At 42.6% G+C, this 27,573-nt stretch overlaps 1 protein-coding gene across 2 annotated transcripts in view; it reads right to left on the reverse strand.

The window, feature by feature from the left end:
* The window catches only part of LOC137373881 (RAS guanyl-releasing protein 1-like), a 96,756-nt gene extending 69,500 nt beyond the window's left edge, over positions 1-27,256 (reverse strand). Inside the window, exons 1-2 of one of the 2 annotated variants that reach the window (XM_068039408.1) lie at positions 26,996-27,256; positions 21,590-21,768 (exon numbers count right to left, since the gene is read on the reverse strand). In XM_068039408.1, coding sequence (XP_067895509.1) covers positions 21,590-21,768; positions 26,996-27,069 — 253 coding nt within the window. In that variant the 5' untranslated portion in view covers positions 27,070-27,256. Of the gene's footprint in view, positions 1-21,589; positions 21,769-26,995 lie in introns of those variants that run through there. The other variant, XM_068039411.1, reaches the window with a different exon arrangement.
* Positions 27,257-27,573: the final 317 nt, after the last annotated feature.

Below are 27,573 nucleotides of genomic sequence, written 5' to 3' on the forward strand. Positions count from 1 at the left end.
GACTAACCACATATTCTGTCAAATAAACCACTAAAATGTAGATGGAATAAATAGCTGCTGTCTGTGGCCAGAACAGCTTACCCACAAAAGTTACTGTAGTATAAAACAGAATAGTCATTTGAACTAAAATGAGAACCCAGCTTTAGTGTAATGGGAGCCCAGTTTTAGTGTAATGGGAGCCCAGCTTTAGTGTTGAAGATTTGAAGGGTTGTGCATTAAATTGTATGGTTTACTCTCGGATTTGAAACAAAGATAGTCTCGGCATTCTAATGGCCAAAATGTATGCCATCATCAACTTGGTTGTTAAAGTTCAGAGTGTGCGTGATGTAGGTCTCTTCTGTCAAACATTATTGATCCCTCCTCTCAAAGTACTAGATATTTCAAAGCAAGGTTCACGACACAGAAGCCTCATTTGGAGATGTGACATTTCGGCTCCGCATGTGTTAGACCAGGTAATGCATTATCCCCACAAATAGGTAGTGATTGGAGCCTGTGTACGTCTCAACTTCCAAAGGCAGCTTAACTCCAGGACTTCTGAGGGCAGCTGTGATGTGTAGAAGCACAGCAGGAAAGCTTTCCTCTTAAAACCTATCATGTATTTATCAGCCAATCATTTTGTTTTTCCTTAACCCTTTGCTCTTATCAAATAAATCTCTTCAAAGTATAGCTCCCTGATAGTTCAAGTGGCGGAGGAGGTTCAGTTTAAATCCTGAGTTTCACTCGCATTTCAAACTGACTTGCTTTCATTGATAAGTCTCAGCGATTTTTGGCCAAGTTGTAAGCATGGCAACAGATCATTTGGAAGTGGCTGGAGACTTTGTTCTGCCACTGGAGGCTGGAGAATTTGTTCTGTACTGAACACATTACCTAGCCACTCCATCACTGGGCCAACCTCCAAAAACCACATGGCCATGGAAGAGTCCTTAATTCAAATTCTCCTCTCCAACTGGTGGAGAACAGGAGTAGAGCAGGGCAGCAGAGAGAGGAAAGCCTAAAAGGGCAGAAAATTAGGAAAATCTCGCATTTTGATTTTTTTCGTGAAAAGTCTCCCAAGAAAAGATTAAAGCACAGAATTACAGTGCATGCTGGTATGAACATATGATTGAATTGTTTCTTCCTTACAGACTAGTGAGGTTTTAAATGCCCCACTGATTAAATAGAATTGAGTATGTGACCTAGGAATTGGTCCGTGCAGCACCTGTTTATTGGGTGCTACTCAGACCACTAAGGTCCCAATATGGCAGAAAGTCCCTTTGCATATGTATTTGAGGCTTTACTGAGGTTGTGCACAAATAGAGAAACACTCATTTTGCAATCATCTGGAGGTCAGCATTGAGGCCAATGGCAGCATTTCCCAACTATTGTTTGTCGATGTCTCCTGACAAAAAGTATTGATGGGATTTAAGCTTGCACACTGTCCTGAAGTAGTCCCAGAATGCATGAAGGTTGTGGAAGGAGCTGAAGATGATTTCAGTCTTCCCAATGTCTAGCTGGAGGAAATTGCGACTCATCCTGGGCCACATGTTGGACAAGCAGTGTGAGAGTGTATAACCAGTGGAGGGCTCGAGTGAGAGAGAGAGCAGAATGCTGGAGAAGTAGTGCTGGGTGTAAACCAGTTCTCTTTTACTGCTCTTACAAACTGCCTGCAAAATCCCAGCTAAACATCTTGCAGATGATTTGTGGAACTGCTCATGAGAAAAACAATCTTGCAGATCTGCAAAATGCTAGTGATAGAAGCTTTATCTTTCTATCTACATTACATATATTAACCTATGAAACTGAAACAATAGAAATTAGCTACATAGAGAACATGTAAGATGCATAAAGATATTGCTGTAGTCAAACTCTGTGATATATAATGATTCAGCTTGACTTCAGTAGCACAAACTGAATGTAAAAAGAAGAAAATACATAAAGATTCTTGGCAGATTTTTTAGTCCCAATGGTTTAGGACACCATTAAGATCACACCCTCCTTCTGTGTGTCATTAGTAAGTTCATAAACACGGCATAATGAGCATAATTGTAAAGTTTAGGCTAAGTGGTATGAGATAAAAGTAATTAAACTGACTATGATCAAACTTGCAAGTGTCCAGCACGATGCTTCCTTTATAAGTTATATATCACTAATTTAAAGCTTTCACTAAAGCCTATTTGTGTTTTAAATATATGAATTACAAAATAAGTTTTTAAACAAAGAACAAAGAACAGTACAGCACAGGAACAGGCCATTCGGCCCTCCAAGCCTGCGCCGGTCTTGATGCCTGCCTAAACTAAAACCTTCTGCACTTCCAGGGTCCGTATCCCTCTATTCCCTTCCTATTCATGTATTTGTCAAGATGCCTCTTAAACGTCGCTATCGTACCTGCTTCCACCACCTCCCCCGGCAGCAAGTTCCAGGCACTCACCACCCTCTGTGTAAAGAACTTGCCTCGCACATCCCCTCTAAACTTTGCCCCTCGCATGTTAAACCTATGCCCCCTAGTAACTGACTCTTCCACCCTGGGAAAAAGCTTCTGACTATCCACTCTGTCCATGCCGCTCATAACTTTGTAAACGTCTATCATGTTGCCCCTCCACCTGCGTCGTTCCAGTGAAAACAATCCGAGTTTATCCAACCTCTCTTTTAGATTAGATTAGAGATACAGCACTGAAACAGGCCCTTTGGCCCACCGAGTCTGTGCCGAACATCAACCACCCATTTATACTAATCCTACACTAATCCCATATTGCTCCCAAACATGCCCACCTGTCCCTATATTTCCCTACCACCTACCTACACTAGTGACAATTTATAATGGCCAATTTACCTATCAACCTGCAAGTCTTTTGGCTTGTGGGAGGAAACCGGAGCACCCGGAGAAAACCCACGCAGACACAGGGAGAACTTGCAAACTCCACACAGGCAGTACCTGGAATCGAACCCGGGTCCCTGGAGCTGTGAGGCTGCGGTGCTAACCACTGCGCCACTGTGCCGCCCTTGCTAATGCCCTCCAGACCAGGCAACATCCTGGTAAACCTCTTCTGTACCCTCTCCAAAGCCTCCAAAACATTTTCAGAAAGATTATAGTGCCTTTATCCACTGGTCTCATGCCAGTAAAAGCAGTCACAAATGTGAATCAACTCAAAATAATCAAAACCTAATCCAATTCCCCAGCACCCTAAAGTCAGCAGATATGAAACCTGCTCCTGTCGATGGTATCACAACACAGGGTGGGGGTGAAATTTAACTTGGGTAATAACACTAAAAGGGCATTAGTGCATGGGCCACCTGTTATATGCCCTGCATTGTATTCAGTTCTTTTGAAGTCAATGGAACAAACTGTCTGGTGAGGAGTATAACTGGTGGCCAAAGCGCTAATGCCCTTTTTGAGCTATTGTTCAATACAAGTTTCTTTGCACCAGGTCCAATATCGTTCCAGGTTGGTACAAAGACACATTAGGGCGGCACAGTGGCGCAGTGGTTAGCACCTCAGCCTCACAGCTCCAGGGACCCGGGTTCAATTCTGGTACTGCCTGTGCGGAGTTTGTAAGTTCTCCCTGTGTCTGCGTGGGTTTTCGCCGGGTGCTCTGGTTTCCTCCCACTGCCAAAAGACTTGCAGGTGATAGGTAAATTGGCCATCGTAAATTGCCCCTAGTGTAGGGAATATGGGATTACTGTAGGGTTAGTATAAATGGGTGGTTCTTGGTCGGCACAGACTCGGTGGGCCGAAGGGCCTGTTTCAGTGCTGTATCTCTAAATAAAAAAATGAATAAAATGTAAAAATGTTCGGGCAGTGTGTTGGAACCCTGGCAATGTTTTAAACTTTTTATGGAATTTTTAAAATTCTCTCATAGCACTAGCTTTCTGCCCAGGGAAGCTCTGGCCATACATCCAAGCATGCAGGCATAGAACTCCTTTGTCACTAAGCTCAGTCTGAGATGCAACAGGCAGTGTAACGCTAGTTTTCCAGTTGTGTATCACACTTTACAGTCACCTATCTCTACCACATAATTGACTTCTTTTATTCAAGGCCATCTTTCCATACACTTAATCCACATGAAGTAGTAGAAGCTGATACATGTACTAGAAAATGGTCTTCAAGAACCAGCTGGTTGGGAAAGTATTGCTAATTAAAAGGCTTTGGAGTTTAATTTTTAACTTGTAATTTTCTGCAAGCTTACAAAATCGATAGTATGTATAATATTAAAATGATCAAAATATAGATTTTACTAACATTAAGCATTTAGTTAATGGAATGGCATGCTGCACTTAAACATTTTGAATAAAGAAGAACAGTTTTAATACATCTCAGACAGTTTGATATCTTAAGCTAGATGCAAGGCAATGTATGACAAAGGTTCAATGTGCTTTTCCTCTAATTTATGGTCCCCATCATCGATAAGAGGAACCATGTGATCTCCATGCAGCTTCTCCATTAAACACTCCAGCTCACTGCATGGAACAACTAAGGGCTCTGTCCTTCTCCTAAGAGGTGTAGATTGAGGGACATTCTGATTGATTGAGGTTGCTCTAATTGTGCAGCTTCAAGTTGCTGGCTTAGTTGGAATACAAGGAGGTGGCATCTGAACAACCAATTCACTCCAATTGGGCAGTTGCTTTTTTTAGTATTTTCCTATCGATTTTTGTCCCTTGTTTCTCAAAGTAATGCTGAAAGTGGCCCATGGCCATACTTTTGCTAATACTATTCTGGCCAGCTACAAGAAGTTGTGCATGTTCAGGGATATCTCTTATTCCAGGTTTTGCCTTCTCCCTGTGAGTAATGTGCCTGGCACTGGTGTTTTCCCACAACAGCATCACTGACACTGGTAACTCAGGCATATGAACATTAGAATCTGTGACCTAAGCCATCATTGAATCTGTTCCCCACTATAACATTAGTGGATTAAAGAACGGAAAGTAAATGTCAGAACATTATTGGAAGTGAGTTACCAATTTATGTAGTGGTTCTTGAAATTCCATAACAGTAATATTAGCCTACTATGCTAAGATAAGTTATGGAAGAAATAGTGGAGGTTCTGGCCATCATTTTCCAATTCTCTCTGGCTACAGGCGTGGTGCCAGAGGACTGAAGGACTGCTAACATTGTACCACTGTTCAAAAAGGGAGGAAGGGACGGCTTGAGTAATTACAGGCCAGTCAGTGTAATCTTTGAAAAAATTGGAAACATTTCTAAGGGACAGTATAATCATCAAAGGCAGTCGGCACGATTTGTTAAAGAAAGGCCGTGTCTGACTAACTTGATTGAATTTTTTCAGGAGGTAACAAGGAGGATCAATGACGGTTTGATGTAGTCTACATGGATTTAAGCAAGACTCTGACAAGGTACCACATGACAGACTGGTCAGAAAAGTAAAAGCTCATGGGCTCCAAGGGAAAATGCCAAGTTGGATCCAAAGTTGGCTCAGTGACAGGAAGCAAAATGTAATGGTCGATGGGTGGGTGTTTTTTGATTGGAAGGCTCTTTCCAATGGGGTTCCACTGGGTCCCTTGCTTTTCATGATATTTATCAATGATTTAGACTAAAATGTAGAAGACATGATTAAGAAGTTTGCAGAGGATATAAAAATTGGCTGTGTGGTTGATAGTGAGGGAGAAAACGGTAGAGTGCAAGAAAATATCAATGAACTGGTCAAGTAGGCAAATGGAATTTAATCCTGAGAAGGTATTGCATTTTGGGAGGGCAAATTCTTCTTTCTTTCTTTCTTTTGGGCCTCCTTATCTCGAGAGACAATGGATACGCGCCTGGAGGTGGTCAGTGGTTTGTATGGAGTGACCTCTCCATGGCGCATGCCTGGGCAAATTTATGGAGGTTGAGAGTTGCCCAGTCGTCAAAACCCCCCTCTCGGCCTTTCTGGTGGGGTCCAAAGGAGTGCAGGACACGACGTTTGGCACCAGTATGGCTGCAGGAACTGCCGGAAACATGCCAAAGGTGACACATGACCGCCTACGGGGTTCCGCTCCGGATTTTCTGTTAGGGTTTACTCCCTTAGCCTTGGTCTCTCCCGAGACGCCCACAAGGCAGTGGGGTTGTTGGGGCCCCTACACAGGTGTAGGATGGTGCCGGTGGGAGGAGGGGATGCAAGGGGGAGGGGTAGAGGGAGGGGGTGGGGGGGGGGTGCAGGGGAAGGGGGTGCGGGGTGAAGATGGTGCGGGGGGGGCGGGCTGGGACGGGGTGGGAGGGCAAATAAGGCAAGGGAATAACAATAAATGGTAGCATACTGAGAAATGTAAAGGAACAAAGGATTCTTGGAGTACATGTCCACAGATCCCTGAAGGTAGCTGAACAGATAGATAAGGTGGGTAAGAAGGAACGTGGGATATTTCCTTTATTGACTGAAGCATAGGATATAAGAGCAGGGAAATTATGCAGAGTATAAGAGAAGAGAAGTTATGCTAGAACTGTATAAAACATAGTTAGACCACAGCTAGAATTCTGCGTTCAGTTCTGGTCATTGCATCACAGGAAGGATGTGATCGCACTAGAGAGAGTACAGAGGTGATTTATGAGATATTGCCAGGAATGGAGAATTTTAGCTATGATGAAAGATTAGATAAGCAGGGGTTGTTTCCTATGGAACAGAGGAGGCTGAGCAGAGATTTAATTGAGTTTTATACAATTATGAGGGGCCTAGATAGAGTGGATAGGAAGCACCTATTTCCATTAGTAGAAAGAGATCAATAACCAGGGGTGAGGTGGGGGAAGAGGGGGAGGTGGGAATAGATTTAAGGTAATTGGCAGGAGGATTAGAGGGGAGTTGAGGAGAATGTTTTTTTCACCCAGAGGGTGAATTCATTGCTTGAAAGGGTGATAGAGGCAGAAACCCTCATCGCATTTAAAATGTACTTGGATATGCACTTGAAGTTGATAGGTAAATTGGCCATTATAAATTGCCCCGAGTATAGGTAGGTGGTAGGGGAATTGAGGGAAGGTGGAGATGTGGTAGGAATATGGGATTAATGTAGGATTAGTATAAATGGGTGGTTGATGGTTGGCACAGACTCGGTGGGCCGAAGGGCCTGTTTCAGTGCTGTATCTCTAAATAAATAAATAAAGTGCCAATAGCTCACAAGGCTATGGTCTAAGAACTGGAAAGTGGGATTTAGCTGGATAGCTCTTTTTCAGCTGGTACAGACATAATGGGCTCCCTCTGTGCCATAAATTTTGTATGTTTCTACCTTTGTACATTTCTGTTAAATTCTTCAGTCTGTTATATGATCCATTTATTTTACATGCTATTTGTATACCATAATTTTAGTGCTATTGTGTGTGTGCATGTATTATATACATTTAATTACTTCCTGAAGTCCTGTCCTTGCATGATTATTGACGGCCTTCATCGTTTTAATATACCTATGATGGGATCTTTTATAAGTAAGTGAAATTTTCATCCAGGCACTCAGCCTCGGATAAGCATGAGATTTACCTGCTACAGTAGGAATGCTGGGATTGCACTCCTTCCGTATTTGTTTTCTGGCTCTCTCTCATTCTCCAATGAGAGAAAACATGAAAAAATTTAACCGCCAGGTGTGCTAAGAAAGAGAAAAGTTTACATTAATGCCACTTGGACTATCCTTTGATTCACAAGAGACACAACTTGCTGCTTGCTATGTTTACATTTTTGGCACAAATCAATATTTCAGGCATTTGCAAAAGCAAAATAATGCTGGAAATGTGAAACAAAACAGAAAATGCTAGAAATACTCAGCAGATGAGGCAGCATCTGTGGACAGAAACAGAGTTAATGGGCTGAATTTTCCTGGCCCCTGGGATCGAGCTGGGAGATGGGACATCTGGCAATATGGCAGGGGAAGGCTTCGAGAGGGGAGTCTGATGTCTTCCTCCACTGTGGCATATTGCTAGTGGCAGGTATGTCAGCAGCTCGGCCACCCACTGAGCAGCCAATTGAGCCACTTAAGAGCTCAATTCAGGACCAGTTTCCACCATGACGGGCATTTTGCCCACGTCGGGAGGGCCTGCTGCTGCGTGGGCAGACCACCAGGTAAACACTGGCTGCCTTGCAGCGGGTTCCCAGTCCATGGCCACGGAGGGACCCCCCCTCCCAGTGGTAATGGCTGCCCCCGGTCCACCATGACACCCCAAACCCCGATTGCTGGAGCCTGACTGTCTGGCCTCAGCTTCCCCACGAAAACCATCCTGCTCTTTGAGGGTGCCTCACTATTGAGACGCCCTCATCCTGGAGCTGCAGCCTCAGCAGTGGCTACCGCTAGTGGTGGTGCTGCAGAGGCTGCTGAGCTGCTGGTTCTCTGATTGGTGCAGCAGCTCTAATGGCAGCTGCTGTCCTTCATTGGATGGTGGCCCTGGCAGTGGCCTATTAATTTGCCACTGCTGGCAAAATGCCACCCCAGGGTCCTGCTGCCCGCTGGAGCAGGGTCAGCTCTCGCTTTCAGCCCCACCGGCGGGAGTTCAGCCTCTGCCGAAAAATTCAGCCCAACATTTAAGGTCTGTGACCTTTTGTTTAGAACCGCCAGTGACTTTTCGTTAGATTATGGGCAACCTGCTAAGTGATAATTTTATTAATTCTGAGCCATCTAGTGTCATTCTGTAACTCACTGGCACCATTCTATAATGGTTTAACTGTCAGCACTGATCAGGTAATGCTAATTCAGAAAATTTACAATCGCCATTGATCTTGATGGGGCGGAGCCGTGTTACCTGCCTCGCTGAGGGTCACAGCTGAATGGTATGTAAGTCCTTGGAAGTTATGCCGCAACATAGGTAATGGCATAAGTCGCTCACGCCATAATTTCTTGCAACTCTACCCCATAATAATGGCACATGCTGTAAATGCATCATTATTATGGTACAAATTTTCAGGACTATTCAGGCCATTATCTTTGTTTCCTTGCAGATTATAAATGTGTGGTAATTACTTTAAGTACAAATATAATGTCTTCACTTACTTTTTCTGGTGGAGCGAACAGAAGTTAAGAAGCCTTATCAAGACCGAGTAGAAGAACAAGGGGGAGAAATTGGCTTTTTCCTGAAAACAGTGCTTGGGGATTGTGGTACACGATTAACCCACACCCATTCATTGTGTTGTAATCAGCATGGTAAATTAGTGCTGCTTGCTGCTTTACATGATTGCTATGTGCAGCCACTGATACCTACACTGTTCATTGGCTGCATGCATCTGCATGGGGCCTAATATCGCGAGTGGTGAGTGCTACTTAAAGGCAGTCAGCACCTCCTAAAGGGAAGGTGCATTGTGGATGCAAGAAGTGGCAAGAGTCATTTGAAAACTGAATCAGTGCTTTGATATTTTGAGCAATGGCTGAACATGCAAGAGAGAGAGCTGTAAGGTTTTCAGATAATGCACTGGAGGTCTTGGTGGAAGAGGTGGAAAGAAGAGAAGTCCTGTAGCCACGGGAGGGGTGGGGGGGAGGTGGTGGGCAGGAGGCGCTCCAGACAGATGCTCAGGAGGCATTGGGACCAAATAGTGGCAGAGGTCAAAGCTGCTCAAAGAAATGGATGCAGTGCAGTAAGAAGTTTAGTGATCTCACACGAGTTGACAAGGTGAGTGAATTCATCTTCAAATGGCATATCCTACCAACTGCACCATTAGTCTCACCCACTGCTCCATTCACTATACCCCATCACCCATTCAACAACAATCTCTACCAATTAGTACTCAACCCTAAATTTCGTATGCTTTATCTCACACTCGCACACTTAGCACTGTTGCAAGCCTTGTACCCAGAACCATGACAGCCGCATCACCCAGGACACTCACTGACACACTTCCCTCATTCTTGCAGGAGAAAGCTGCGCTTAACAGCAGGCAGCAGGAAAGAACTTGAGAAGGACAAATGTGCCTGCATGTTTTAACCCCCATGGAGGAGACAGTGCTGGCTATCACGGGAAGGGGCATCACTGAGGCCATTGCCATTGGCGGGGCAGGAGGGAATGATGATGAGTGTATCTACATACCTAATTCTCCTTCTCTCATCCCACTTTTCCCTCATCCATCAAAATCTTCAGACATAGAAGCTACAGATGATGTAAGCACGCACTTTCTACTTTCTTCTTTCCCATCATCACAATCTAAACCTTGTCCCTTTTGCATTTCAGATACTGAGAACTAGAACCTTCCCAGTCAGTGGAGGAAGAGGATGAACACAGTGAAGATGAAGAGACACTGTTACTCAATCTTACACTCGCAGCCACCGGCTCAGATACTGATACTTTGTGTATTTAGAGGCAAGGGTAGAGGATGGATCGGCACATGCTGAGACACTGGGCACAAGCGTACAGGAGCCAACGCAGGGGAAAGGATATTACAGGTGCCAACTCACTGGAGGACAAAGTCACACACTAGTTCTGCTGCAGTATAGTTGGATGAGGACTTCAATGGGTAGGCTATATAACAAAGTGCTTGGTGCACTGGAAAGCCTTCCAGAAAACCTGCACTCAATTGCAAGAGTCTCACCCAACTTGAAAAAGGCCTGTGCACAGAGTTTACAGCCCATCTTTTCCAACATGGAACAGGTGGTCACCTCCTCTGCACACTGTGGAACCCACCACGATTCATGGTCAATGTCAGGTCTTCCACTGCAGAGTAAACAAAGGTCTGAGTGCTATAGGGAAGCTCAGACTTTTGCCTTGCAAGCACAGACTGCTGCCAAGATGGCTCTGGATATCACTGTTCAAAGGTTCTTCCAGGGCCCAGCAGCAGCCCAGCAATCTTCCCTCCAGTAGATTACTGGGATTGCGAGGCACTGCCCCCGGGGAAAGACAGTGACTCCACGGAGCACAAACCTGCTGTTTTCTCTCAGGATGACAGCATTCATGCTCTCATCTCTACCACTATACCAGTGCCCTTGCTGTTGCCTATCAGCCAGACAGCCTATACTGTTGCCACCGATGCTGAGATGGTGCTGTCTCAAGTCGGGCCTTCTAGGCCAGAGCTGTTTGAGGTCACCCTCTCAGGTGATCTGCAGTCTCCTCAACTGAAGGTCAGCAGCTTTCCATCACTCATAGTACAGCCACTGGGGTAGCACTGCACAAGAACATCAGGATAGGCAAAGGCACATGAGAGACAGGCACTAAAGGAACACACAAGGGTTATTAGTTTATTTAGTATGTATGTATGTATTTATAAATTTGGATTGGAATGTGCATTTTCTGGTACTTTTTATTTTAGTGTTATGTGATGGTAGTGAAAGAGGAAAGATAGTATGAGACTACTAGTGAATGGGGAGTTATTGTTGCAGTTACTCATTAGTTATTTCATCACGTAGAGTCTGGGCAGAAAGGGGCTGTCTGCATTTTAGCCTCCATTCCTCTTTCTGTTCATTCATTTCCTGTTGCACTTCCTTCTTTCCTTCCTTGTGCTCCTGCACCTCAGCTTTTTGTCTATAGATGGTGACAAGGGCTGTTCCCTCATAATGGCCAGGTTGTACAGCATGCAGCATACAGCATACTAATACAAATCTTGATACCTTCTCTGCTGGGTGCTGCAGGACTTCTCCAGAGTGGTCCAGCCCGCAGAAACATTCCTTGGGAATGCTAATGGTGTGCTCTATAATATTCCTTGTGGCAGCATGACTCTCATTGTAGGTGTGCTGCACATGTGTGCATGTACATGGGTTCTGGACCAGAATCATGCACCATGGAATCAATGGATAACCCTTGTCCCCCATTAGCCACGCTTTGTCTTGCCTTACTGATTCAAATGCAGTTGGCATAGAGATAGCCACAGAATGAAAGAACTGTGACTACTGACAGGATAATGGGCATACGCTAGCATGATGCATTGTTTATGGTTGCACACCAGCTGCACATTAAAAGAATATAGTCTGTCTCAGTTCATGAAGTGGCAGAATTGACATGAAATGTCCTCAAGGCAATGTGCGTGCAGTTAATTGCATCCTGCACAATGGGGAAGCCTGCAATCCAGGCAAACCCTTGTGTTCACTCTGTCTGCATATCTCTTGCAAGAGCCATTGAGATGAAGCTACCTCTCTTTGTATAAAGAACCTTATTGACCTCTTTTATGCACCAATGTACTGCAAACTGTGAGATGCTGCTTATACCTCCAGCAGCAGCCTGGAAGAAGTCAGATGCGTAAAAGTTAAGATCCACAATTACTTGACAGCCGTAGACAATGCAGTCCTTTCCCTGTTTTGAGGTCGCAGCAGTTGGCAGGTTTCAGTCGCGACCTCTTCAGTGAAATGAAGATATCTCATACATTGATCCTCGCTGAAGTTGAGGTAAGAGAATTGCTCCTTAAAGAGTTTTGTTGGATATGTCCTCCTGCTGAGAGCCCTTCTTCCCCTCCTCTTCCCTCTTCTTGCTGCTCTGTGTGGGCTTTTTTCATTGTTCCAGTCATGCAAAATTCCAAAACGAAGGCCAGCCAAGCCACCCATTTCTGGTAGCAACTTGCTTCAGCACAAAAAGTACTTCAGCACCAGCCAGACTATTTTCTGTAGACTATTGAAACATTAGACAACTATAGGAAAGCTTCAGAAATGCATTCAATTGCAACAACATCCAGAAGAAATAATCCAATCAATAATCTATAAGTATCTCATGATCCCTTTCAGTAGTGCTACTGGGAGAGTCCTTCGTGTCATGTAAAGTCATGTTCAGCTGTATGAGGTTAAGACAAGGTCTCTGATGGCATTTGAAAATGGCAGTGCTGGTGTCAAATCTGTGTTGCACACTGATTAACACCATAATCTATCTGCTCTGCAAGCTGCCAGCGGTCTTAGGTGCGCATGTGGACAAACCCCTTCATTAAGATGGCATCCTGTGCACTTCCTGTCATAGGATACCCTTTTCAAACGTTAGGAAGCTGCATACCAGCTAAAAAATGAGTGACACAAGGCCCAACCTCTCCCCCTATATTTTGGGCCTTTAGATATATCAGGTACTACTTATCAGTCTGCAAGCATCTTCAAAATCCCTGTTAGGGAATTTATCCTTTCTCAATTCTGCTAGTTCCAGTGTAATTTATAATCCTTCTGGGTTACACAAATGCCAGATGTTATCTTAAGGCCTTTGCGTTACACACAGACCCTGAAGGCAATCTGAAACCTAACACCTGCATTCCATTATAAATAAGGTATTCCATGCTAGTTCCAGATATTTGTAGATGGGTGGGGGAGAAAATAATCAACAAATCACACCCACAATAGTTTAGTGGTTAACGTTAGAATCACGACTTTAGAAACATTATAACTTTTGTTGGAAAGAACTTCAGCTTCAAACAGAACAAGTATAAACCTCAAGCTTTATAATATTGGAGCAGGAGGGTGGAGTTGTTAGCTTGTCCGTGATAATTAAAATATGACTCAAAATAATGCAAAACCTGAACCTGTTTTGACATTTATTGCAGTTTCTGCCTTTAATGTTTCTTGTCATGGTGTAATTATTAGTTTATCAGTTCAATAATGAAAATAAAATAGTCTATTGATAATATGGTTATGGTTGTGTCCCTTTTCAGAGAGAAAAAACATGCAGTTATATGTTAACGGATCTGTTGTGCATTTCCAGCAATCTCGGTTCTTTATTTCATCATAGTTGCAGTATTTGCATTTTTTCTTTTTAGTTTAATAGGGCTATTTGCCCTATATTAAATAAAAATTCAAAAACATTTATTTTACATTCTAACTTGTCTTTATAAAGGCTGATCAAGAAGAAATTGAACTAGGATTAGAAAGAGCTAATTTGTAATGAAATAAAAATTGTTTTACAAAGCACTGGGGAAAGTAAAAATTTACAAGGACATTGCCAGAATTGAGAGGATGCAACTATCAGTAAACACTGATCAGACTGGGGTTCTGTCTATGGAAAAGAAAATTAATAGATTTAAGAATTGACAAAAGAACAGAGGTGCGATGAGATGAATGTATTTTTACACAACAACTTATTATGATCTGGAATGCACTCTTTCAAAAGTGGTTGAAACAGATGCAATAATAACTTTCAAAAGGGAATTGGATAAATACTTGAAGGGAAACATTTTCAGGATTATGGAGATCCGGCACAGACAGGTTGGGTGGGATTTTGCCGAAGTGGTGGTGGTCCCATCGTTGGGGCAATTTTCAGGTGGCTGGCACAACTGGGCGAGATGCTTTCTATTGCTAGAAAGAGGAAATTAAGAGCCAACAGGTTGGGGGAGGCAGCCAATTAAGGATGGTGGGCAGGCCGCCATGCTGCCAGCCCAATTACAGAACAAGCAGAGCATGAGGGAGCCTCCATTTTGAGATGCCCTTGGAAGGGTGAGCATTAAATAAACTTTCACATGGGCCAAGCAGGCAGGGTCCTGAGAATGGAGGGGAAATCCCTTCCGTGGCAGCACTGAGGCCGCGGGGGCATCACTTGCTGCAGGTGGCCCCCTCCGTGCATCATAGAAACTCAGGCTCTGATGGGCCCCCCACCCTGGGAAGGTACTGGGAGGCCGCCTCCAAGCAACTGGAAGCCTCCCCACACGGCAGGGGTTGGGGGACGACTCCTCCTCTGGCAAAATGCCAGTGGTCTAAGAAAACCGCCCTTAATTAGGTCAATAATCATTTCAATTGCTGTTCCCACTACTGGGAAATTTCCCCAGCAGCAGGACTGTGTCAGGAAGCTATCCCGACACGGCTCCCCAGCATTTTTCCGGCCCCCCCCCCCCTCCCGCCTCTATTTCCAGCACCTGGGTGCCGGTTAAAATTTGCTCATTCTGCTGAATGGCCTCCTTCTGTGCTATATCATTCTATGATTCCATAAGAGGAGACCTGGAAGAAGTCTTCAAAATTATGAAAGGATTCAATCGGGTATATGAGGAGAAATTTTCCACTTGGGCGTTAGTCCAGAAAATGGGGGCATAGATTTAAAATAGCCACAAACAGATTGAATAAAGAATTTCCTTCACATAGAGAATGGTCAGAATGCTTGAAGAAGATACCATTTGATGCATGCATGAGGGAATAGGGAATAGTGGAAAACACTCGCATCAAGGGGTTCACATGATATTGCAACCTCAAAGATGATGCTTGTGCAGTTGACAACAATTACCTTGTCCCAACCCAATTAACAGATTTTAAAGCTTCTGGTGAAAGCCAGGAAGCCATTCAACCTAGGCCCAACCATTTTCAGCTGCTTCATCAATGACTTTCCCTCCATCATAAGGTCAGAAGTGGAGATGTTCGCTGATGATTGCACAATATTCAGCATCATTCACAACTCCTCACATACTGAAGCAGCCCGTGTCCATGTGCAGCAAGACCTGAATAACATCCAGGCTTGGGCTGATAATTGGCAAGAAACATTCATGCCACACAAGTGCCAGGCAATGACTATCTCAAACAAGAGAACATCTAACCATCTCCCCTTGATGTTCAATGGCATTGCCATCACTGAATTCCCCACTATCAACATCCTAGGGGTTACCATTGACCAGAAACTGAATTGGCCCAGCCACATAAATGCTGTGGCTACAAGAGCAGGTCAGAGGCTAGGAATTCTGCAGCGTGTAACTCACCTCCTGTCTCCCCAGTGCCTGTCCACCATCTACAAGGCACAAGTCAGGCGTGTGATAGAATACTCTCCACTTGCCTAGATGGGTGCAGCTCCAACAACACAAGAAGATTGACACCATCCAGGACGAAGCAGCCCGCTTGATTGACACCCCATCCACCACCTTAAACATTCACTTCCTTCACTACCAATGCACAGTGGCAGCAGTATGTACCATCTACAAGATACACTGCAGTAACTCACCAAGGCTCCTTCAACAGTACCTTCCAAACCCGCAATCTCTACCACCTAGAAGGACAAGGGCAGCAGATACATGGGAATACCACCACCTACAAGTTCCCCTCCAAGCCATACAGCATCCTGACTTGGAACTATATTGTCATTCTTTCACTGGATCAAAAATCTGGAACTCCCTTCCTAACAGCACTGTTGGTGTACCTACACCCCAAGGACTGCAGCTGTTTAAGAAGGCAGTTCACCACCACCTTCTCAAGGGCAATTAGGGATGGGCAATAAATTCTGGCCTAGCCAGTGATACCCACATCCCATGAACAAATAAAAAAGCATCCCATCGTGTCTGTACTGGCTCTATGGAAGAGCTAGTCACTTAGTCCTAATGGGCGAGGTACTAAATGAATACTTTGCATCAGTATTCACCAAAGAGAAGGACTTGGTGGATGATGAGTCTAGGGAAGGGTGTGTAGATAGTCTGGGTCATGTCGTTATCAAAAAGGAGGAGGTGTTGGGTGCCTTGAAAAACATTAAGGTAGATAAGTCCCCAGGGCCTAATGGGATCTACCCCAGGATACTGAGGGAGGCAAGGGAGGAAATTGCTGGGGCCTTGACAGAAATCTTTGTATTCTCATTGGCTACAGGTGAGGTCCCAGAGGACTGGAGAATAGCCAATGTTGTGCCTTTGTTTAAGACCTGATGGAGTAAGAGGTCAGGTGATCTCTCCCGTACTGCAAGTAAACATGGGGAGTGTTGGAGACTAAATCCATCATCACATCTGGACTCGTCCCGGGGAAGGCACATTAAATGCTAAACTGCCCGTTCAGTGGTAAATGGCTCATATCTTCAAGAATTGGGTAGCACAGTGGCCCAGTGATTAGCACCACAGCCTCACGGCTCCAGCGACCCGGGTTCAATTCTGGGTACTGCCTGTGTGGAGTTTGCAAGTTCTCCCTGTGTCTGCGTGGGTTTCCTCCGGGTGCTCTGGTTTCCTCCCACATGCCAAAGACTTGCTGGTTGATAGGTTAATTGGCCATTATAAATTGCCCCTAGTATAGATAGGTGGTAGGGGAATATAGGGACAGGTGGGGATGTGGTAGGAATATGGAATTAGTGTAGGATTAGTATAAATGGGTGGTTGATGGTTGGCACAGACTCGGTGGGCCGAAGGGCCTGTTTCAGTGTTGTATCTCTAAACTAAACTAAATAAGTGTGTCAAGTTTTTGGAGTTTAGTTTATCAGTTAATTTTTACAGTTCATAATTTCTCCAGTTCACAACTGTCCCTTTCATGAGTGTGATACTTCTGACATTCCATCTGTTTGCACATGTGGAGATCTTGGAGAACATGGACACTGATGTTTTAAAGGGACAGTGGGGAACATAACTTTACTGGTACAATTTCTTGGGGTTCATTACAAATACTGACTTATTGAAGACTGATGGAATAGAACACTTAAAAATGAGACTTTTTGATTCAATTTTTTAATCCTTACAATAAAATTTTAAAGGCATGATGAATGTACAGAACAAAGAACAAAGAACAGTGCAGCACAGGAACAGGCCATTCGGCCCTCCAAGCCTGCGCCAATCATGATGCCTGTCTAAACTAAAACCTTCTGCATCTTCTGCACCTGGGCGGCACACTGGCGCAGTGGTTAGCATCACAGCTCCAGCGACCCGGGTTCAGTTCTGGTACTGCCTGTGCGGAGTTTGCAAATTCTCCCTGTGACCGTGTGGGTTTCCGCTTGGTGCTCCGGTTTCCTCCCACAACCAAAGACTTGCAGGTTGAGAGGTAAATTGGCTATTGTAAATTGCCTCTAGTGTAGGTAGGTGGTAGGAGAATTGAGGGAAGGTGGGGATGTGGTAGGGAATATGGGATTAAATGTAGTATGAGTATAAATGGGTGGTTGTTGGTCAGCACAGATTCGGTGGGCCGAAGGGCCTGTTTCAGTGCTGTATCTCTCTATTACTCTATGACTTCCGGGGTCCGTATCCCTCTATTCCCATCCTATTCATGTATTTGTCAAGATGCCTCTTAAACGTCGCTCTCGTACCTACTTCCACCACCTCGCCCGGCAGCAAGTTCCAGGCACTCACCACCCTCTGTGTAAAGGACTTGACTCGCACATCCCCTCTAAACTTTGCCTCTCGCACCTTAAACCTATGTCCCCTAGTAACTGACTCTTCCACCCTGGGAAAAAGCTTCTGACTATCCACTCTGTCCATGCCGCTCATAACTTTGTAAATCTCGATTAGGTCGCCCCTCCACCTCCTTCGTTCCAGTGAAAACAATCCGAGTTTATCCAACCTCTCCTCATAGCTAATACCCTCCAGACCAGGCAACATCCTGGTAAACCTCCTCTGTACCCTCTCCAAAGCCTCCACATCCTTCTGGTAGTTTGGCGACCAGAATTGTACGCAATATTCCAAGTGTGGCCTAACTAAGGTTCTGTACAGCTGCAGCATGATTTGCCAATTTTTATACTCAATGCCCCGACCGATGTAGGCAACCTTTGTGTCGTCCGCAAACTTATTAATCAGACCAGCTACATTTTCCTCCAAATCATTTATATATACTACAAAGAGCAATGGGCCCAGCACTGATCCCTGCGGAACACCACTAGTCACAGCCCTCCATTCAGAAAAGCACCCTTCCACTGCTACCCTCTGTCTTCTAAGACTGAGCCAGTTCTGTATCCATCTTGCCAGCTCACCTCTGATCCCGTGTGACTTCACCTTTTGTAGCAGTCTGCCATGAAGGACCTTGTCAAAGGCTTTACTGAAGTCCATATAGATAACATCCACTGCCCTTCCTTCATCAATCATCTTCGTCACTTCCTCAAAAAACTCAATCAAATTAGTGAGACACAACCTCCCCTTCACAAAACCATGCTGCCTCTCGCTAATAAGTTTGTTTGTTTCCAAATGGGAATAAATCCTGTCCCGAAGAATCCTCTGTAATAATTTCCCTAAACTGGAACTGGCTTATATTACAGAAACTGTGGAAGCAACTCTACCATATAAATGAAGTATTAGTAAACCCTGTAACTACATTTTCTTTCTGTCAGTTAATTCAATTAAACCCTAATCTTGCGTTACAATTCTATTTAAAACCTACCTGATGATAGTTGTGGATAGAAGTATAGCAATGGCTGGGATTGTATCTAGGTTTGCATTATACAGTTTTATCTAAAGGATTATAAATGTCTTGTAATTTACAGCTATGTAACACAGTCCCAACCATTTGATGTTCTCTGCATATTGCAGTCCTTGAGCCAAAAACACTTTTTGTGCAGTGCCAAGCTACTGAAAGAAGGCTGGATCAAGGGAAATTGGAGATTTCTGAGAACGAGTAGCAAATGATGGTGCAGTCAACCGATTGTAATTGAAGAACAGATGATAACCACAGTTGGCTGAAATAACTTGAGAGCAACATGACGACTGCCTGAAGTAAAGGGGTATTGGAGAAGGATGGCTTTTCCAGAGATTGTAACCATCACAAACAGAAGTAATTTTAGTTTAGAGAAAGTAATCTAGGTGACAGTGGTAGCTGTCAATCAACTGTGAAGCAATACCTATGTAATTCACATTCCACATCTAGAAAGTCCTGAAAATGCTTTGAAAATGGCATTGCAAAGTGCTGGCTTCTTAAAAGTAGTCCACAACTGGTATCTTTATTGTATAAATGGCACTGCAACTGAATACAGCATGATCATTGATGGCTACTTCAGAAATTTGGTTTTGTTTCATGCATGCTGTCATTCTGTGACTGAAATAGTCTCAGCAGAATAGAAAGAGATGGTAAATGGATCTTTTATTAACAGATGAGCAGTACAAGGAAATACTAAGTTATGTTGAATAGTAATGATATTGATGCAGTTCTACATCATGATGCGTATCTATCAATCGCAAAATAATTTAAAATGCAAGATGAATATTATGTTCCGTGTGTAAAGTTAAAGAAAATTCTCCATTAAACTGGGAGGCTTATAATGAGGAATGAGTAAAACATTTTTTCTTTAACTTCACATCCAGGGCAAAATAAGTGTACCTCGGAAGAGGACTGATATAGTGAGCAGCTTGAAATAACATAATTAATAACAGATTATGTTATCTATCTCTTGACATAGCTTCCCTGTTGTAATCTATAGTGCAAATATTGACTGTTTACACAGACACAATATCCATTTGGTATTATTTCTAAACCCTGGAGTTGTAATCCAAACTCCGCACTGGAAGTTGGCACCTTCTGTTTCCTGTAACTGGTGATACTGGAGGTATTATCCAGAGGCACCTAAAAAGGGTGTTATTTTCTAAAAGAACATTCAAACACCTGGGAGAGAATGTATATAAATCATCATGTGCCATTCAAGGACAACTATGCTAGTTAACAATATCTGGAACAATTAATGCCATCCTGTATAGAGTTCTCAGAAAGATTTGTGGGCGGCACAGTGGCGCAGTGGTTAGCACCGCAGCCTCACAGCTCCAGGGACCCGGGTTCGATTCCGGGTACTGCCTGTGTGGAGTTTGCAAGTTCTCCCTGTGTCTGCGTGGGTTTTCTCCGGGTGCTCCGGTTTCCTCCCACAAGCCAAAAGACTTGCAGGTTGATAGGTAAATTGGCCATTATAAATTGTCACTAGTATAGGTAGGTGGTAGGGAAATATAGGGACAGGTGGGGATGTTTGGTAGGAATATGGGATTAGTGTAGGATTAGTATAAATGGGTGGTTGATGTTCGGCACAGACTCGGTGGGCCGAAGGCCCTGTTCCAGTGCTGTATCTCTAATCTAATCTAATTTGAATCTTAGTATCCATCAATCTGAAGCTGGTAGGAATATGCTGATTTTACAATGCCCTGCAGAAAATCTTTGGACAAGGTGTTTTGATAACTACGTATGCGTGTTTTTTTCTCACTGCTAATCTATTTAGGGCTAGCCCAGAATTAACCCTGACAGGAAGTTGCCTAAATTGACAGAACTGTATAAAATAAATGTGAAAGAGGAACTCTGCAAGCTTGTTATAGCGAATACTGTGTTTTCTCAAACTACCGGCACACGCTGTCTTCTGTCCGATCTACCTTTTCCCCTGATCCAGGTACGTACAGGCATAAAGACAGGCATGTGTGAATTCATTTCTGATCAGCATCAGTTCTCATCCACTTTCCTGAGAAACGTGGCAGAATTCTGTCACCGCACTAAACATTTCTCTCACAGAGCTCAGGCAAGATAAATTGTTGGAGCTTATCAGTCTCACGAGCACTCAATTGCAACCCTTCATCTCGAAAATAATTCTGTAGAGTATTGTAGCACAGAAGGAATAACCATAAGAAATCTTTCTAATGTGTTCCCTGAATAAGGTAAAATAACTGAATCTGATTATTTTATTGCTTTAAAGATTTATTTTAAACATTCCAGTTGTTCCTCTTATGTCGAATTAAACAGTGATTTTTAATCAGACATTATGCAGTTAAATATTTTGTCCAAGATTACACTTATTTTAAAAGCCCATGTTATGCAGTTATATTCTGTATTATGTGTTACCTGGCTGTGATAGCTTCAGATTGTCTACAATAAAATGCTGTCTTAAAATGATTATTATAACATAGCTTATGGCATTTTATAAGCCTCTTACAGTTTTGTTGAAATTATTAATAAACATTTTGTGATGAACCCTTTAAAAATGCATTTATAGTTCCAAAATCAGAAAATAATAAAAATACTTATTAATAAAGCAGCTCTTTGCAAAATGATGAAACAATTGTTAAATGAAAGATAGCTACTATAAGCTGTTGTTGAAGGAAAAGACCTATTGATGAGGTTCCCATCTACAAAGAACAATGTGGTCTACAGAAAGGAAAGTAAATCTTACCAAAGGACTGAATGCAGGTCTCGAGTAGGTCATCCAGGCTAGCTCCTTTAGCTAGCTGTCCCAGGGACATCATCACGCTCACCCGAGTGATCTGAGCAAGGTTTAGGCTGGATACTCCGTAGTTTCCCTGCCTAGGAACAGTGGCAACTTTAAGGTTTGTGCATTCTTGCTGGGGTTTCCTGGAAGATGAAACAGCAGTTGGAGAAGTGTCAGATTGCTCAGCTGAATCTCACATGAGTATACCATCAGGGCAGGGCACAGAGAATAAAAACAAAACCCCCTCGAGGTGGACTGGTAGGAGCCGTCATCCATTGGCAACTGAAGCAAATAACACACATTGTGGAGGCTGCATTTCATATGCAAATTCAAACTCTATATAAAAAAAGTTCACTGTTGCCTGTGAACACAGGCATGTTGTTCAAACCAACTGGCCATGGAAGAGACAGAAAGCTATGTCTCATGCGCACAGTGCACATGGTTATATAGCAGAGAAGTGATCCGTATGTACTGTATGATTTGCGTAAAATGGTTGTTCAGTTTAATGCTTTAAAAACATAGACCCTTGTGTAAACAATTCATGGCGTGGAGCTGAATGCCACTACTCATAGGCTAAATGTGTCATTTATTAATTTTTTAGCTGAATTTTGGGTAAACATTCCTGCATAAAGTGCCAGAGATACACTGTTCAAATCTTACTTTGAAAAATTAACTGACAACTTATTTTTTACAAATTATTTAAAATATTTTAAGATGTAGAACCTGAATTTAGTGGCACCATTCTAACACTAAAGGAATTCAGAAAATATAGTTAACATCAGCTGAGATTTTAATCTTAATAATCAATATTAATTGCTGTTCTTATCTGCTAGCTTCCGAAGTTGAGATTTAGAAATTTTACCCTGTGTATAGGATGCAGAGCTTACTCAATAGCCCTGATAATGGGAAAAGTAGGTGGTGTGTGTTTGTAAATCCTAAACTTAAATACAGACATTGACAATATTTGTTTCATCTGAGAATGTTTTCGTTATCAACTGCTATTTTTCATTCATTTTACTGATATGGATAAATGATGAGCACTTAACTGAATTTTCAACCTCAAGTGGAGAAGTGAAACATTCTGGCAATGGTGTAACTTTGGATTTGCACTTCCATAAAAAAATTATGCTTTGGGTTTGCTGAAGCCCCTTTTTCCTGTTTTGGTGATCAAACACCGGGAGCAGTACCATTCCTGATATGGACACAGAAACCTGTATTATGTGCCAGTTTTACATTTATGAGTGCTTATCCCTAATTGCTGATTCATTAAAATCAACACTTGTTGATTTCCTGCTGAAATGGATGGGGGCCTGTGTGAAGCAGGAGATAAAGAAATATGAATGTATGGAATAAGAAAAGGTGAAAAACAGGTAATCAACTCGTTTTTTCCCCCAGCTTATGTATGCTGTACCATATCCTGGACCCTACCCAATTTACTTAATCTCTTGAAGCTTCTGCGAGTTTGTTCCTGTTCCTATTTGTTTAACCCACAATATCAACTTATGCCAAGTGGGTTTCAATGGAAACCCAGTGCATCAAGGGAGCCATAACAGGCAATGTTTATCTTGATTTGGTATTTGTAAATAATGAAGGAAATGGAAGGTGTATCACTGCTGGAGGATCACAGAATGATAAAGGTTAATATGATCTGGGAGTCTGAAACTGAAGACCAGCAGTTATGTATGTAATTTTAAAAGAGTTAATTTGATGAAATGAGGGAACAATTGAAACAAGAAGATTACGGAAGGTTTTAAAAATTCTCATCCTTGTTTTCATATCTCTCCATGGCCTCATCCCTTCCCTATCTCTGCAACCACCTTCAGCCCTACAACCCTCTGAGATATCTGCAGTCCTCCGATTCAGGCCTCTTGCACATCCCTGATACAGGGTAAAACCCAATAATGGATTAGAAACTAGTTAAAGAATAAGAAACAAATATTCATTAAATGAGTTATGTTGCAGTTGAGGGACGGTGAGCTGAATTTTATCTGCTCGCCGCCATTCTTAGCGGCGACCTTGAAAAAAGGCGCGCATCACGCGCAACTCCACCACTTGGAGGAGGAGGAACGGCTGCCCCCAATGACGTAGAGGGGGCGGCCACTGCGTCCCCTGCAACGGCATCCGGTGCCACCGCACAAGCGCTGCTGCCATTTTTAAAAGGCTTCAAGCCCTGACAGCTGATGTAAAATTTTAGAGACCAGCGCATTAAATTCCAATAAAAACATTAAATTGAACATCAAAGCCCTTCTCCCATCCCCCCATGATCAAACAATATATTTCTTTCCCTCTCCCCCAGAAAAACCATTTTTGACAGTCCTGACCTTTCAACCCCAAACTTTGCACTCTTTGCCCTTCAACCCCTTCCCACCATCCCCTCAGCCAGTGGATTAAGTTTTCTCCATCCCACCCCCCTCCTGACCTGAAAATTAAACTCCTCCCCCCTCCCCACCAGTGTCTCACCTTGAATTCCCAAACAGGGACCGGAAGGCACGGGACTTCTGGCCACAGGCCGCAATATCGGCAAGGGACAGCCGCCCGGTCCGAATAAGCTCATTTACATTTATTTGCATTAATTCTATTGGGGAAATGAAGGCTCCACTGTCGTGCGGTGGAGGGGGGGGGGGTGGGTGGGAGCCGCACCGAGGCCTCGCTACTGCTGGTAAAATGCATTGGGCTCTTCTCAGCGTCATGAGTCTAGGCCGGCCTCTCCCGCAAGTATTTTACAGGCCTCCCTGCCATGACCCATGACGTCGAGGGGCTGGTAGAATTCAATTAGGGCTCAGAGCTGGTACCAAGACTGTTTCTCATTTACATAAATGACCTGGATTCAGAAACTTAATGAAAAGTGATCATACTTGCAGCGGATCCTAAACTAGTAGGGGCAGTCAAATTGGAAGAAGCAGAAAATACAGAATGAAGAGGACAAGATATGTAAGTGGGCTTAACAATGCCAGAAGAAATTTAATAAGCACAGGTTTAAATGGAAGAAGGGTACTTTTTGGGTAAATATCAGGAAATTCTTCTTTGCACAATGAGTAATCAACATGTAGAATAAAATACCAGCTACAGTAGTGGAGAGAAAAACCCTGGAATCATTAAAAAAAAACAATTGGATGCTACAATGTGGTGACATTAACATTTTTCTGGATAGATGAATCAAGAGGACCAAGTGGCCTTCTTCATCCATAATTATCTTGTGAAATCAGCAACCGCTATGTTCTTCCAGAGGATTAGAGCATTTCTATATTTAGCTACATTTATCTTTGTTATGTTCAGTCTCAATCATAACCAGATGCACAGTTTATTTTTTAAAAGGGTTAAGTGGTGCAGCAGTAATTATTTTTACTTAGAGTCTAGTCACAGATCTGCTACTCATGAGGCAATTGTTAATTTTGTAATGTAATTCTGCGTTAGTTGTCCAAGTTAAATACTAGTGTATGTCTACATAATCTATGCCTCTATATCCAAGCTCCAATTAAAACAAATTCATTTCTGTGTTCACATAACATAAAATGCTTTTACATTGTTACAATGATGTTGACTCTGCAAAGGTATTACTCAGTAAACAACCCGCTCTCCATAGAGCCAGAGTCCCAACTTTTCACACAATTCCTAATCTGTCAGATCAAAAGGATTCCTTAGCTCATCTATTTAATTGGTCCAGATCCCCTTTGAATTCTATCTTTTATATATTAGTCACATGGCAATACAATTATCACCCTCCTCCAGATCTTTGGAAATGGTATGAACAGCATGACCAGGAACACACCTTTGCAAAATTCAAGTAGTCACTGTTCCCAGCAACAAGCTTTTTCCACTGATCATAACCTTTGAAATAAGTTCTACTATCAACCTGCTATTTCTGTTTTTGTCAGTTTCAGCTTGGACACTCCTTAGGTTAAAACTAAGAATTTAAGTTCCAGTGGCAGCTGCACTGATGGAGCTCCTTTTATCTGCAGGCCCTACACATCAGGAAAAAATACTGCTAGAGAAAAAAAAACATTGGCCTAATTTTAAACAAGTATACAATGAAGGTGCAGCTGACATTTCTCTTTTAGATTGTTTGCAGAAGTATGCATGAGAGTCACTTCCGACACACTAGTGGAAAAACTATGAACATCTGCACCCTTGCAAAACGCAGATTGCTAGTTAAGAAGGTGTAGATTCCAAGGATGCACCCTGGACATCATTTATATCATTGGCAGGAAAAGTGAAACTACTGAACAAGTTTAGTGGATGTTTTTTAGAAATGAACGTTGAACTCTGATTACACTAAAATGATTGCTCTAATATGCTACCCAAATAACATAATTCAGAAAAATCAGTACTTCCCAATACTGAGAGACACCAAGAATAAACATTGCATTTAATGATTTGGAATATCTGTGCAACAGTTGGTGAAAGTATAAAGTTTACAAAAATCAGCAAGTTGTGATAGCTGAGTTATGGAGCAGCCGGTTACAGAAAATTTTTGTTTGAAATTATAATATCAAACATAGGGTTAGTTTTTTGTAAATATGTTAGGGTAAAAGTCCGAAGTTGTAGGGCTGAAACAGTTTTTAAAATAAATCCTGTCTTCAGTGTTAGAGTGGTCTGCAACTCACTGCACCCCAAATCTACAGTCCCTGTATCTGAAAATGTGAACACTCCCCGGCCCCCAAGTCTCTGGCGTGGAGCAAGGGGTAGCTGGTACAAGTCATTTGCAATTTGGGCTCTTCTAAAATCAATTTAATTTCCATAGCTTCAAAAGACTGCTCTAATAGTACAGAAAGTTACATCTTGTCCATTCTGAGTTTAGTCTGTAGGCATAACTTACTTAGTCAGACTTACAGTAGTGCAGTGGATTAAAATAGTCAATAGAATATAAAATGCTTTGCACAATTCACATTTTATGAACCGTTGAAATATCAAGATATATTAGAATTCTCTCCCTCAAAAAGATGTTGAGGCTAGCTCAATTGAAAAATTCAAAACTGAGGTTGATAGATTTTTGTTCGGCAAGTGATTTAAAGATTACAGAACCAAGGTGGGTAGATGCTGTTTACCATACAGATAAGCCATGATCTAATTGAATGACGAACAGGCTCGAGGGGCTGAATGGCCTACTCCTATTCCTATGTAAAATATAAATAGTTACAAACTGCAATTAATGAAATAAAATAAGAATATTTTTGTAGAATAAAAATAATATTCCTGTGACAAAATGCAAAGATTAAAATACTTTGAAGCAGTACAAAAATATTACAGTCATCAAACGGTGATACTGGTCAGTAACAAACTAAAAGCTTTATCTTGAGCTCCAGGAAAAATAGCTACAAGTAAGATTGTAAGAAATTGCTGAGATGTAAAGTACAACAAACTTTGACTCACTGAATTTCTTTGATTCTCCCTAATGTTCCCATACTATCCGTAGGCTGACATGCTGCATTTTGTTGGTATCTCATCGCTCGTACAACACCACAGACAATAAAATAACAGAGCTCATCTCATGCTTCTTGTGCAACAACTGATTCCTCGCGCATGGCTGTTGTTAAAAGTGTCTTCAAAAGGAAATTTATTTTAAGAGTGATGCAACTTTCCGACCGGTGAATTGAGATCTTATCATCCCACAGTGAGGAAGTAGCTGCTTGTCTGAAGGGCCAGAAGTGTTTGCGAGTCAGTGTAAGATCTGCTTTTTGCTAACCTTGTTATGCAAATCAGCCTGTTTTAGAAGACAACCACACCTTCAACATGTTGTAACAGGCAAAGGTAATATTGTGGACTGAAGTACCTATCACATATGTGATGTGATGATAATTATAATGATCAGTGAACCTGTTCTGCAACAAATATCAGCATTTTGTTGATGTTCTTTTAATGATTATTTTTCATAGATTCTAACAGAAACTCTGGGATTTTAAAATATGTAGCCTATGATAAAGTTACAAATGGCAGTATAAAAGGTGAAA

The sequence above is a fragment of the Heterodontus francisci genome, chromosome 9 (genome assembly GCF_036365525.1).
Source record: "Heterodontus francisci isolate sHetFra1 chromosome 9, sHetFra1.hap1, whole genome shotgun sequence".
NCBI lineage: Eukaryota > Metazoa > Chordata > Chondrichthyes > Heterodontiformes > Heterodontidae > Heterodontus > Heterodontus francisci.